Source organism: Emys orbicularis, chromosome 5 (assembly GCF_028017835.1).
Source record: "Emys orbicularis isolate rEmyOrb1 chromosome 5, rEmyOrb1.hap1, whole genome shotgun sequence".
In the NCBI taxonomy this organism is placed as follows: domain Eukaryota; kingdom Metazoa; phylum Chordata; order Testudines; family Emydidae; genus Emys; species Emys orbicularis.
The window spans coordinates 109,894,347-109,908,732 of record NC_088687.1 but is presented as its reverse complement, the minus strand read 5'-3'; the positions used below and the strand labels follow the sequence as shown (position 1 = coordinate 109,908,732).

At 41.7% G+C, this 14,386-nt stretch overlaps 1 protein-coding gene across 1 annotated transcript in view; it reads left to right on the top strand.

Annotated features, from left to right (window-relative positions):
* RBPJ (recombination signal binding protein for immunoglobulin kappa J region) overlaps positions 1–13,913 on the top strand; it is an 83,613-nt gene extending 69,700 nt beyond the window's left edge. Inside the window, exons 6-11 of the mRNA XM_065404840.1 lie at positions 2,150–2,287; positions 2,492–2,604; positions 4,997–5,137; positions 11,976–12,131; positions 13,162–13,265; positions 13,452–13,913. Of these exons, the coding sequence (XP_065260912.1) occupies positions 2,150–2,287; positions 2,492–2,604; positions 4,997–5,137; positions 11,976–12,131; positions 13,162–13,265; positions 13,452–13,767 (968 nt within the window). The 3' untranslated portion in view covers positions 13,768–13,913. The remainder of the gene's footprint in view (positions 1–2,149; positions 2,288–2,491; positions 2,605–4,996; positions 5,138–11,975; positions 12,132–13,161; positions 13,266–13,451) is intronic.
* Positions 13,914–14,386: the final 473 nt, after the last annotated feature.

Genomic DNA, 14,386 nt, shown 5'->3' with positions numbered 1-14,386 from the left:
AAAAAAAGGAATGGCGGGTGGGAGGGGGAGAACAAAACATACAGAAAAGGGAAAGGAAGGAAAAGAAATGAAGAGAAGTAAGGGGAAAGGGAGAAATCGTAGACTCTGTGTCAGAGCATTGTGGAAAGGAGCATGAAGATGGAAGATGCCCACTGCTCCCAACAACAAAAATGGGTCTACAACAACAAAAATGACTGGAAATCACTACTATAACCATTTCTCAGCACATAAGTCAACACATGAGGTTGCACTGTTTTTCTTTTTTTCCATTCCCTTTTTTGCTCAAACATGTGGAGAAGTGACCCAGTAGCTTTAAAAAATACTCTGAAATGCAATTTGATTGTTGCACTAATGGGGAGGCACAGCTACTGTTCTGTGCCTTGAAAGGACTGTGATTTATGGCTCCAGAGACCATCACAAGCCAGAGGTACCAGAATGTTTACTTTATAGCCCTCTTGGTCCTTTCCAACAGTTCTATTGTGATTGTCTATTGTCTGTTGTGAAACTGGGCTAGGAAGCCTTAAATGGTATGTCTACACTGCAATTAAAAACCTGCAGCTGGCCCATGCCAGTTGCCTTGGGCCTGTGGGGCTTGGGCTAAGGGGCTGCTTAATTGTGGGGCAGATGTTTGGGCTTGGGCAGGAGCCCGGGCTCTAGGACCCTGCAAGGTGGGTCTACACCGCAATTAAACATCCCTACAGCCCAAGTCCCGCAAGCCCAAATCAGCAGGCACGGGACAACTGCAGGTGTCTAACTGCAGTGTAGACATACCCAAAGACTTCAGCCCCAAGAGGCAGGGTTGACACCAGTCTTGGCTCAAGGCCCCTATAGTTCAACCTGCACTCTAACAAAACATTCATCTAGACCAGCTGTGTTGTTCTGGTGCCCATTACACTGTTGAGTTGGGACCCATCGTCTGGAGCCTCAAGTGCAATTAGAAATAGCCTTGTTGTTGTGTGAGTCTCACCAGTGGGCTAAAAATATGCATTGTTGACTTTTATGTTCTTGTAGCCAGTCTTGCAAATCTGGCAGCTTGTATTGAGCTTTCTTTGATGGCAAATACCGTGTAGAACAGGGGTGGGCAAACTATGGCCCACACCATGTGGGGCACTGGGTCAGGGGCCACACCACATGGCTTGGCTCCGCTCCAGCCAGGGCGCAGGGTTGGGGCCCCACCACGCGGCTCCCGGAAGCTGCGGCATGGCCCCGCTCCGGCTCCTACGTGCTCCAATGGGAGCTGCAGGGGCAGTGCCTGCAGAGGGGGAGCGTGCAGAGCCGCCTGGCCACGCGTCCGCATAGGATCCGGAGAAGGGACATGCCACTGTTTCCGGGAGCCACTTGAGGGAAGCGCCACTTGGAGTCTGCACGCCCTGAGCCGGTCCCCATGCCCCAACCTCCTGCCCCAGCCCTGATCCCCCTTCTGCTCTCCAAACCCCTCAATCCCAGCCCGGAGCACCCTCCTGCACCCCAAACTTCTCATCCCCAGCGCCACCCCAGAGTCTGCACCCCCAGCCGGAACCTGCACCCCTGCCCCAGCCCTGATCCCCCTCCTGCCCTCCAAACCCATCAGTCCCAACCCAGAACATCCTCCGACACCCCAAACTCCTCCTTGTGAGGGATTATACTCTGCCAGACTCTCTGAACCTTTTGTACTTTCAAGAGAGAGAGATCTGAGCAAATCAGAGAGTTGAAGTTTCTGTAATTTTGGACGGTTTTCTTTTTCTTCCTTTTTTTAACTGGTCATTACAGGAACATTTTTTCCTTATTCTTGAAAGGAACTGGGCACTCAGAGTAGCCTAAGTATTTCAGTGGGGTGGGGCAGTGCAGCCTCTGAGTCCAGTGGTTTAGAACTATGAGCTAAGGGACTTCCCACTCGAAGACAGATGCACTTGTCCAAGAGTGGCAAACTGACAAGAATTTATAGTATCTTCAGAGAACAGCAATTACAGATAAACAATTAACTTTTGTAACTGTGACTGTTTTCCCGAGTGTCACAAATGTGTTCAATTTACAAACCACGTAATTACAGATTGATGAGGGAATTACTGTCTGAACCAGTCTATTATGCATCTGTTTGTTGATTTTATTAATGTTGCATTATTAAAAAACATTTTTACAATATTAAGTAAGTCTTTATTTTTTCTTGCAGTATGTATTGCGTCAGGAACAAAAGTGGCACTATTTAATAGACTTCGATCCCAAACAGTTAGCACCAGATACTTGCACGTAGAAGGAGGTAATTTCCATGCCAGTTCACAACAGTGGGGAGCATTTTACATTCATCTCTGTAAGTAAAAATAACAAAAAAACAAAAACACCCCCCAAAATACAAACCTCCAGTTTTATTCCCTTTTAATCAATTTTCAAAGTAAAGATTCAGTCTTAGTGCGTGTATATATTTGTGTGTAATATTAGTACCATTTTATGCCCTTGCCATCAAGAGAGAAATGAGTTCAACCATTTAACATAGAACTTTGTCTGCTTTATGCAGTGGATGATGATGAATCAGAGGGAGAGGAATTCACAGTGCGAGATGGCTACATTCATTATGGACAGACTGTCAAACTTGTGTGTTCAGTTACTGGCATGGCACTCCCAAGACTGGTACAGTTTAACTTCTCCAATGCTATAGCTAATTTGTAATACACTAATTAGAGTACCTGGATTGTTTTAAATGCAAGTTCATGTGTTGATTAGCACATATTTGTTTTTAGAAGAACTGCCAAATTGGCTTTGACTTTTAAAAACTTCAAAAATGCTATTCATTTTAATATGATATTTTATCTTTATTTCTGTTTTGCTGTAGAATTATTCTTTTAGTTAAGGATAAGGTGTGTAAGTATAAACTAAACAGAAGGCATGATTCACAGATCAATCAAAATGCTAAATGTAGGTTACCCTGTGAGCTTTTCAAAAAGAGAGATCGAGCTTAGCAATGACAACAAAGGCACCAGGGTATTAAAGCACGTAAGCTTGTGATTAATTTCAAGCATGTGAGTAGTCTCATTCAAGCCAGTGGCACTTCTATTGTGCTTAAAGCTTTGCTACAATCGGATCTAAAATCATTCTGTATACTTCTGTGCCCTCTTACAGGCAAGTAGAATATCCGTATACTATACAAAGTAATTTTGGATGATTACTGGCACTGAACTTATTTAAGCATATATAACAATAAAAATGCATATAATAAAAAATGGCACATCATCATTACTTTGTGCCTATAAACAAAAGAAAAATTGTGTTTTGGTTCTGTAAGCTTACATGATAGTAATCAGTTCTGCCTCAGTGATTGAGAAAGGTATTGTAACTATTTAGGACTTTTTTAACAGGCTAATTATAGATATATGTGCACTGAGTGCCCCCAAATAGCCAGCCTGAGAGGCATTAGTACATAACTGATTATAAACCTTCCCTTTATTTAAGTGTCCTAAAACCATTAATCATTAGCCTATTAGAGACTTCACTATTACCAGTCTCTTTTATCTGTAATCTACTCAGATACGATGATGGTGACAGTATAAAACTCTGACAGATTTAATTCCTGCTCTATAAGATATCCCAGCATGACTATGTTGAGAATTTCTCTCTACAACCAAATTCAGTTGGAGGATGGAAATGGTCTGCTGAGGGCAAAACTTTTGTTTATTTTATCTACTGAAATGGTATAAAATAATAAAACCCCACTTTGTTAAGCTGTTCTATCAATTAATAGAAAATTCCATCATTTACTGAGTTTCTAGGGATTTGATCCAGTATACATGGAAATCAGGGAAAGATTCCCTTTGACCCTAATGGGTTCCATATTGAGATATGACATCATCAGTAGTGTGATTGCTGGGCCAGGCACCAGTTGGAAAGGCGCCATCATCTGCAATTCCAGAGACCTCTAATGGGGAAGGGGAAGTAAATTTGCATTTAGCATGACATTTTATTTTTTACCCTTGCAGTTGGGAACATTCAGCACACACCCTTACAACTGTTTTTATAAAATATGTTTGCAGGTCACCTTTAATTTTATTATATTGGCTGTAGAATTTTAGGCGAGAAACTACATTTTTTTCATAAAATTTCTGAAGAAAAATGTAAACCTTGAAAATAATGTTGCTAATCATTCCATTTATCATCGTTAGAAATCCCAGAGGACATGGTTGGCTTTCTGATTCGTGGCTTAGAAATCTTCAAGCACTATGGCTGCTGCTTCTGCTGATGTTGCATAAAATGAAGTACTAAACTTTTTTTCTAGAAGTTGAGTTAAAATTCCAAGCTTCAGATTTCCATCGTCTGTAAGGGAATAATTATATCTTTTTTTTTTTTTTTTTAATTTTTAAAAATCAAATACTATAACTCTTTAGAATTACAACACTAAGTATTTTTATGCTGGATTGTCAAATGTAGGAAACAGCTATCCTTTACAGGTGTACTGTACAGTCATGTCTTAACTAATATTCATCATGGCTGGCTGTCAAGAGATGCACTATTATAGTGTTGCATTTGCAAAACTATAGATAAGGATGTGTTAATACTTTTACCATAAATCCCTATTTTTAAAGGTTTAAATTCAGTAAGTGGCCCATTATACTGCAGTTGGCTATATGAGTTGTCAAACCTGGAGGCATTTGCCTCTGTAAAATTGTGTATTGATACTTGACCAGCTGCTCTTTTGCATCAGGAGACCAAACAAAAGAAATCAGATTTTGCTGGTTTCTGATCCTTTTTTCCTCTCTTCTAGCAAAAAAGTTGAAATATATGCATGCAGCACGCACCCACTTAGGACTCTGAAAAGTAGAGAAGCCTTCATATCTATCCTTGTTTTAGAAATTGCAGGGAGTTTTTAATCAAATGTTTAAAATTAAACTTGCAAATGTATGTGTTAAAATGTCTCTTGTTACCGTACCGTTCATGTAAATTGCCAGAAGTAAATGTGTAATCTCTGATGTAAATAAAACATAGATTGCATTGTTCTAAGTGTATTTCTTTGTGCATTTTTTACCAACAGATCATTCGAAAAGTGGATAAACAGACAGCGTTACTGGATGCAGATGATCCAGTATCGCAGCTCCATAAATGTGCATTCTACCTTAAAGATACTGAAAGAATGTACTTGTGCCTTTCCCAGGAGAGAATAATCCAGTTTCAAGTGAGTTATTTAAACAGATTGTATTAAATGAGAAATGTAATCATCAAGTTTGTTTCAAAAATATCTGGGAACAACATTTTTGGCCTCAGCAGTCTGTTTTTAAAAGAAACTGCTATAGGAAGTACCAAACTTTACTCTTCCCAATCTGTTAAATTTACTTTTCTTTCTCCAGGCTTCTGTATCAGACTAGACTCTTGAGCTATAGTTCCTCACGGTCAACAAATGGAAACAGAACATTAAGACTGTAGATTATGTCATACTCTCACATATAAGTGTCTACCATCTCTGTCTTCAATTATTCATTTCTCCAGTAGGTGGAGAAAATTATTCCTAGCAAGCTTCTGCACCACAAGTGAAAAAGCAGACATTGGAGGCCTAACAGGAGCCTGGTTACATACCATGTGTGTAGCTGATCAGGCAGCACAAATGACACACTGACATGATCCCTCAATCTCTTCTGATATGGTGGACCACTCTTAGCAGGCGTTTAGTGTGGCTGTCCCCTTCAAGGGAACAAGATTGGGGCCAAATTTCAACTCAGCTGAGCATTTCTGGACCTGAGCCCAAACTCAGAGGTGATGAGCAGAAAAAAGTGTCCCTCCGTGGAGCCTGGTCAAAGTAGGGGTACCATATAGAGCCCTCTATTTCATGGGTTTGCCCTATTTGGGCAAGACAGGATACAGGGTTCCTCCCCAGGATAAGGAAGATAGGAGTAGAGGACGAGCCAAGGCGTGCCTCTACCATGCCTTAGCAAGAAGACTCAGTCCTGGCTTTGCCTCAGTGAAGGCTCGATCCTTGCCTCGAAGAGAGACAGTGGTCCCAGGAAAGAACCTAAAGTAGCTGGGAGAAGCCCCCTCGAGTGTCTGGAAGCATCCCCAGCACGAACTATGGCTCAACCTTAAAATGTGTCCGCTAGACAGGAACAGTCGTAACCTCAGATCTTATCCATTAGAAAAACACATCCTCCATCAGGGAACAGAAAGCCAAGAAACACCAGGAATGCTTAAGCACCAGCAGCTCTGAGAATCAGCTACCTGATTGTAACTCCCCACGCAGAGCAGCCTGGGGAGTCGAGAGAAAAAGCAGCTCCTGCTGCTCTGGAAGTTGCTTTAGAGTGCAGTACATTCAGCCTCCCTGAAAAATGCTTGTGGGGACTCAAGAGGTACCCTACCACTGTAACTATTCTTGCAGCACTCATCAAGCCCAGTCAGATCAGAGCCAGCTCTTCTCAGGGGTAGGAACAAGATTAAAGAACAAAACCATCAACTCTTCTAATTTCTCCCTGGAGAATGGAGGGGGAGAACAAAGGAAAGGCTGCCATCTGCTTCCCCTCCCCACTGATTAAACCCAGCTCAGGCTACACATGGGCCTCTTCCCACTTTCATAAGAACATAAAGGCTGTCATACTGGGTCAGACCATGGTCCATCTTGCCCAGTATCCTGTCTTTGACAGTGGCCTGTACCAGAGCTTCAGGGGGGATGTACAGAACAGGGCAGTTATGGAGTGTTCCTCCCTTGTCTTTCACTCCCAACTTCTGATAGTCAAAGGTATGGGGTTGTGTCCCTGCCCATCTTGGCTAATGGCCATTGGTGGACCTATCCTCCATGAACTTATCCAGTTCTTATTTGAACCCAGTTATACTTGTGGCCATCACAACATATGATGGCAATGAGTTCTGCAGGTGTTAGGTATGTGAAAAAGTACATTCACTTGTTTGTATTAAACCTGCTGTCTATTAATTTCATTAAGTGACCCCTGGTTTTTGTACTATCTAAAAGGGTCAATAACACTTATCTGTTTTCTTTCTCCACACTATTCATGATTTTGCAGACCTCTATCAGATCCCCGCCACCCTTAGTCATCTCTTTTCTAATCTGAACAGCCTTAATCTTTTTAGTCTCTCCTCATATGGAAGCCATTCCTTACCCTTCATCATCTTTGTTGCCTTTCTCTGAACCTTTTCCAGTTCCACTATATCCCTTCTGAAATGTGACCAGAACTGGACTCAGTATTCATGGTGTGGGCACACCATGTCTTTATATAGTGGTAGTATGATACTTTCTCTTATTTTCTATCCCTTGTCTAATAGTTCTTAACATACTGTTGGACCTTTTGACTGCTGCTGTGCATTGAGTGGAAGTTTTCAGAGCACTATCTACAGTGTCTCTCAGACCTCTTTCCTAGGTGGTAACAGCTAATTTAGAACCCATCATTGTATGTGGATAGTTGGGTTTATTTTTTGCACTTATCAGGGTTGAACTTCATCTGGCATTTTGTTGTTCAGTCACCCAATTTAATGAGCTCTCTCTGTTACTCTTTGCAGTCTGCTCTGGGCTTTACTATCTTGAACAATTTTGTATCATCTGCAAACTTTGCCACTTCACTGTCCACCCCCTTTTCCAGATTATTTGTGGAACAGCACACTATCTTCTTGCGGGCAAAGGCTCTGTGGAAAAGAAGCCTCTACATTTATTGCTAGAGGCAGAGTCTCATCTTCACCTGCTTCTTCCTACACAATCAAGCGTGAGTACCAGACTGCTTATTCCAGAACTACAACCCAGATTCTATGGAGTCTTTGAAACTCTACCTTCTATAGTTTAAGAACAAGCGGAGATGAAGGGAACATCTTAGCTCCTTCTACCTGCCCATTACAGAGCGGAAATCACTGAGCACGTGCTATTGAATACCACTCAGTGGACATCAGCCTATCCAAACACCAGCCAGCATATAAGATCCCACCTGAGGAAAAGGGCAACTAGCGGCAGAGTGAAGATAGCCAGGAGGAGAAAGAGAGAGAGGACAAAGGAAAGGAGACTATGGAAAATTAGCAGATCAGTCTGGATCCCTAAGCTCAAGAGAAGGGTGAACTTCACATATTTAAGCAGGACCTGCCAATGCTCTTAATGAGGATGGCACATACTCTGGAGCTGCAGAAACTGTTGGCTAGAACCTCTTCCAGGGAATTTTCCTAATCTGCTGCTGACCATCCACCCCTATTTCAGAAAGAAGACTGACAATCAGCGGACCCTAAGCATGGCGTTAAAGGCTCTCTGTCCTCTGAGTGTCAGATGTGGAGATGATCATTGGGCAGACACTGCCAAATGGGAGGTAGCAAAGAGGACAGTAATTACTGTGGAAGAAGGATTAGCTCTTAGGGATCTCCCTGACAGAAGTAAGGTATCCCTTAAAAAAGATCTTGTCAGATCTCAGACCTGTCACTGCAAACTCCAGTTTATGCCCAGGCAAGGGCAAGGTGGCTTCAGAAGTAGAGCAGGTATGCAGAGGCCAAAGATGAGGATGCTGAACTGATCTTGGCCTTCCCATTTCTGGACTTCATACTCTCATTCATGTGTGAAACCAGATATGACAGTCTATTAATCTTCTAGAGCCATGGCCACCTTAGTGGCAGGCAGGAGAATTCTGTGACTCAAACCATGGGTAATGGGTTCGTCCTCTAATGTCAGACTACCACCTGTGCCCTTCAAAGGCAAATTTATTTTCAAGGAGGAGTTAGAAAAGAGGTAACAGTCCTTCACTGCTTCAAAGTAGTGAGGCCTCCCCCAGCTGAGGCCCTAGATCAGGGGTTCTCAAACTTCATTGCACCGTGACCCCCTTCTGACAAAAAAATTACTGCACGACCCCAGGAGGGGGGACTGAAGCCTGAGTTCGCCCAAGCAGGGGGGCGGGGAGGCAAAACCAAAGCCCCAGCTCCCCAGGCTGGGAGGCCAAAGCCGAAGCCCAAGGGCTTCAGCCCCAGGCAGGGGGCCTGTAACCTGAGCCCTACTGCCCAGAGCTGAAGCCCTTGGGCTTGGGCTCCAGGCTCCAACAAATCTAAGCCAGCCCTGGCGACCCCATTTTAAAATGGGGTCGCAACCTACTTTGGGGTCCCAACCCACAGTTTGAGAACCACTGCCCTATGAGTTCTAGGATTACAGTCCAACAGGAACAAATACAGCACAACTAATACCTATAATTAGGGCCCTACCAAATTCATGATCAATTTTGGTCAATTTCATGGTCATAGGATTTTAAAAATTGTAAATGTCATGATTTCAGCTATTTAAATCTGAAATATCATAGTGTGGTAATTGTAGGGGTCCTGACCCAAAAAGGAGTTGCAGGGAGGGGTTGCAGTACTGCTATCCTTACTTCTACGCTTCTGCTGGTGGTGGCGCTGCCTTCAGAGCTGGACTCCGGGTCAGCAGCAGCCGCTCTCCAGCTGCCCACCTCTGAAATAAGGATGGCATGGTATGGTATTGCCACCCTTACTTCCTGCAGAGCTGGGCCCTCAGTCAGCAGCCACCACTCTCCAGCCATCCAGCACTGAAGGCAGCAGCACAAAAATAAGGGTGACATGGTATAGTACTTGTGCGCTGCGGCTGGTGGGGCACTGCCTTCAGAGTTGGGTGCCCGGCCAACAACCATCGCTCTCAGGCTGCCCAACTCTGAAGGCAGTGCAGAAGTAAGCAATCCCCCTAAAATAATCTTGTGACCCTTCTGCAACTCCCTTTTGGGTCAGGACCTCCAATTTGAGAAATGCTGGTCTCCCCCGTGAAATCTGTATAGTGTAGGGTAAAATCATACAAAACACCAGATTTCAAGGGGGGAGACCAGATTTCACAGTCCATGACGTGTTTTTCATAGCCATGAATTTGATAGGGCCCTACCTATAATTCAGGAAAAGGGAGACAGAATCACAGTAAAAAGATAGGCTTGCACCAGAGAAGAAGTAACAAACATCACGGGTAGGCCCTTCAGGTTTTGAGCAGTCAGGCTGAAGATGCAAGGACTGGACACAGAATCCCAGGGAAGAAAGCCGAGGAACTACTACTATACCTGGGACTGACCAATATTTCTAGGTTCTTGAAGGCAGCAGATAAAGTGAGATTTGTAGTTAGCCTCATGGTTCTTAGCTAAGACTTGAAACTAGTGCTAACTAACCATTTTGAACCTTCTGAGAAGTATTTTGATTAGACTTCTATTTTCAAGTCCTGTTCTAAAAGCATGGTTATATCATGCCTCACACAATGGGGTTCTGATCTGGTTAAGACTCTGGGCGCTAACCTTATTAATAATCATAGGAGCAAGAGGAGTTGGGGAGTTCCAGGCCTTTTCTGCAAGCAGTCATATGATTTTTCACCTGGGTGTGGTCATGCTGACAACTCTGCCTGAATTCAGGCTCAAGACATCATCAGTCTTTCACCTGAATTGGGAAATCACTCTACCACATTTGACCCTAGAATCATAAAGAGGGAAGGCTACATTGGCTGGGCTCTATAGACTCAATAGAAAGAATAACCAAATTTAAGCAGTAATAAAAGTATTTCGTCCCACACCAAAATGTAAAGGTCATCATGTACCTCTGAATTCCTCATCAGATGATGGATTAGGGAATTGGTCAGAGTGTCTTTATGTTGCAGCAGGAAAAAAAAACACTAGAATCTTTTAAAGCTCTCTTTATCTGGTCAGTAGAATCTTCATGGGCAGAAAGGTGGAATCTCCTTCCTTAGAGGTTTTTAAGATCAGGCTTGACAAAGCCCTGGCTGGGATGATTTAGTTGGGGATTGGTCCTGCTTTGAGCAGGGGGTTGGACTAGATGACCTCCTGAGGTCCCTTCCAACCCTGATATTCTGTGATTCTATGAAAGAGCCAAAGCCTCTTTAATAGAGATTTGCAAGGCTGCCTCAGGGCTTCTGCCCACATCTTTGCGAAAACATTGGAGAATAAGATTGCATTCACAGCCTTTGTAGAAGGTTGTTGCTGGCACTAGTAGTTTAATGATAGTCCCATCCATACTAAAATGATGAACTGCTTTGGAAAGTTCCAAGCTCCTGGACTGGTACAGAAGATCATAGAAGGGGAAATTTTATTATCTTTTTTGGAATCTTCTAGATCAGTTCAGCCCCCACCTCCCTTGCTTGGCCATCTACCTCATTACTGAGAGGTTTAATGCCATTACTGAGTCAATCCCATGTTAAGATTGCTTCTTCTACTTACTGAATTTATTTGTTAATGGTTATTGAATAACATCAATCCATTTTTTTGTTTGGTACTTCTTTCAATGAATTCAAGAGGAGGTTGACAAACTGCCAAATCTTGTATGTCACGGGTGTGATATCAAAAGTTTTAATGTTCTGTCTCCATCTGTTGGTTGGGAGGAACTATAACCCAAGGCTCTAAAGTGGATCAAATAAAGTAAATTTACAGATTAGTAAAATTTCTCCTTTTGTCACATCTTTTGGATGTCTTACATTGAACCTGACACGGCAATGCAGCCACCTCCTCCCACTCCCCCCCCCCACACACACAAATTAACAAAGCATTAACACAGAACACTTAAGCATATGAACTGACATTTTTCAGCTCTGTATTTCATTCAGTAATTGTACTTGTTCTAGTGCGGTGGTTATCAATCTTTTCCATACCATGACCCCATGTCATAACAGAGGGAAAAAATCAAGATTTTCCTTCCTATTCAATCATTAAAAATAGTGAAGGGTGTTCCTCCTGGACCTGTTCACATTTCCCATATTTAGAACCCATCTTTCTGTCTGAATATTTTTGTTGTTTATTTTGTGTCTTGTATGCCTTGTAAGGCTCTTGATGACTATTTTAGCACAGGAGGATGTGTTGCAAATTTCAATCCATTCCGCATTGTACAAGGGGTTGTTCCTTGACTACATTCTGTTATAGGAAGAGCCACAGGGAAACTAAGTTGCATAACTTTGAAATGAGACATTGTGACCCACTTCCTCTTACCAATTCTAATTACTCATTATTCTGGTGTGAATATCAAACCAATATAAAGACCAAACTTCTAACCATTCTTTCTTAAAGGCCACTCCATGCCCAAAAGAACCAAATAAAGAGATGATTAATGATGGAGCTTCTTGGACAATCATTAGTACAGATAAGGCAGAATATACATTTTATGAGGGGATGGGACCAGTCCATGCTCCAGTAACACCTGTGCCTGTTGTAGAAAGTCTTCAAGTAAGTCAGTTGTTTACTTTTTCTGTTCTTGTTAATAAACTTTGCACTTACTATAGGGCTTCTCATCTGAGCATCTTTAAATACTTCATAGTCTTTAATTAAACTTCATAGTACTCCTGTGAGATGCTGTAGGTAAGTATTATGTAACCAGTTTTATAGATGGGTAAACTGAGTCAAAGAGAACTTTAATAATTTGCACAAGGTCACTCGTGAGTCAGTGGCAGAGTTGGGAGTAAAAGCAAAGAGTTCTGATTCCCAGTCTCTCCCTCTCTAATCAATAGACTGTGTTCTCACACTTAGAAAACATCTTACAAACTCTCTTAAGCAGAACAATTCTGAACTAGTCCTACATTATATATCTGCATCCACAAAAGTGTTTTGCTAAGTTAAGTAAAAATACTGTTTATATTTCCATAAAATTTTAGCTACATTTTTCAACTCTGTTATGCAAGACAAGAACACATGCTCGATAAAGAGAACATGGACTTTGTGTATTTCTTAAGAATTGTTGAACTTCTTAAAATTGCCCTCTGTAATAAATCCTCGAAGATCTTTATTTTTGTTTATTTAGAAATTTATATTGACTCCTTATCAATAACAACTAATTACCAATTAACACACTATGACCAAACCCTTCCTTGTTAACAACAACCCTCGTTCTGTTTGAAAGAGGACTCAAAAGGTTGGCTACACAAAAGGTCATATCCTGTGTCCTGAAGTTCTTACTACCTTGGGCTTTGATGAACTACCAAATGGTGAAGACAGTGCAGGCTCTTTACTCATAGATGCTTGCTTGCTTGCTGGCTATTTATATTTTGTGAAATAAATGGTCTTTCTTCAAGCGTTGCCATTCACTTCAGAACACCAAACCATTTGGAGCTATCTATCATGTGATTTCTTTTATTGAGTTGAATTTGTTTGCTGCTTTTATCAATTAGAAAAGAAGTAATAAACCAGTGTTTATGGTACTCATATGTACTACAAGAGTAATTCCTTCTGATTTTGTATGTCTGGTTTATTTTCTCTCTAGTTAAATGGTGGTGGAGATGTAGCAATGCTGGAACTTACAGGTCAGAATTTCACTCCAAATTTACGTGTCTGGTTTGGGGACGTGGAAGCTGAAACCATGTACAGGTGCAGTATTATTTTCTACTTCTTTTTTTGGTGGATGGAGTTCTGTTTACAGTTGGTGTTGAAGTTCTGACAAGTATAAATTGATTTTTGCTGTTTGTTACATATCTCTTCGTTTTCTGAGTTACTACCTTTTTTTACTGAATACCTACCTGCTTGGTAGCTAACGTGTGTCCTTTTTCCTGTCAGATGTGCAGAAAGTATGCTGTGTGTTGTTCCAGACATTTCTGCATTCCGAGAGGGTTGGAGGTGGGTCCGTCAGCCAGTCCAGGTTCCAGTAACTTTGGTCCGTAATGATGGCATAATCTACTCCACTAGCCTTACCTTTACATATACACCGGAGCCAGGCCCACGACCACACTGCAGTGCTGCAGGAGCAATTCTCAGAGCCAACTCAAGCCTCATGGCTTCCAGTGAAACAAATACAAACAGCGAGGGAAGTTACACAAATGTCAGCACAAATCCAACCAATGTCACATCATCTACAGCAACAGTAGTTTCCTAACTACAGTGTTTGCTTGGACTTTAACAGACTTTCAAGTGCTACAGACAAGACAACTGAACAATTTTGTGGTTTCATGGGAAAACACCTTTCCATTCTAAGTGATATTATTTGAACCTTGTTACCTGCAAGTGCTGATCTTAAAAATAGAAGCCACAATAAAAAAAAAAAATCCAAAACGTATAAACTTTATTAAAATCTATTTTTCAGCTATTTTTTTTTTAAATGGGCAAGAAATTGAAATGTGGCTGGGATACAAGTTAAGCAAACTAGAAAACATGAACGTGACATAATTTTTACGGACCAAGGAACTTGTATAAGCTTTAGTATAAAAGGTACATTTTCACCATACCTTTTTTGTATCACAACATATAGTACACTTTTGTTACCAAATAGTTTCTATTTTTTTTCCTCTGAGCTTTTGCTCTGAAGTATATTCAGGTTCCAAGCCTGACCATGCTTGTATAATCTAATTACCATACTCTTCCAGTTTTAAAAAATATATATATTTTTGGTCTGTGGCTGGAACTGTTCCTTTTTTTAAACTGAAGTCTTATGACTTTTTATGAACTGAAATTGTTTTTATTTCAGCAAGTAGAACCTTGTAAAGGCCAGCATATTT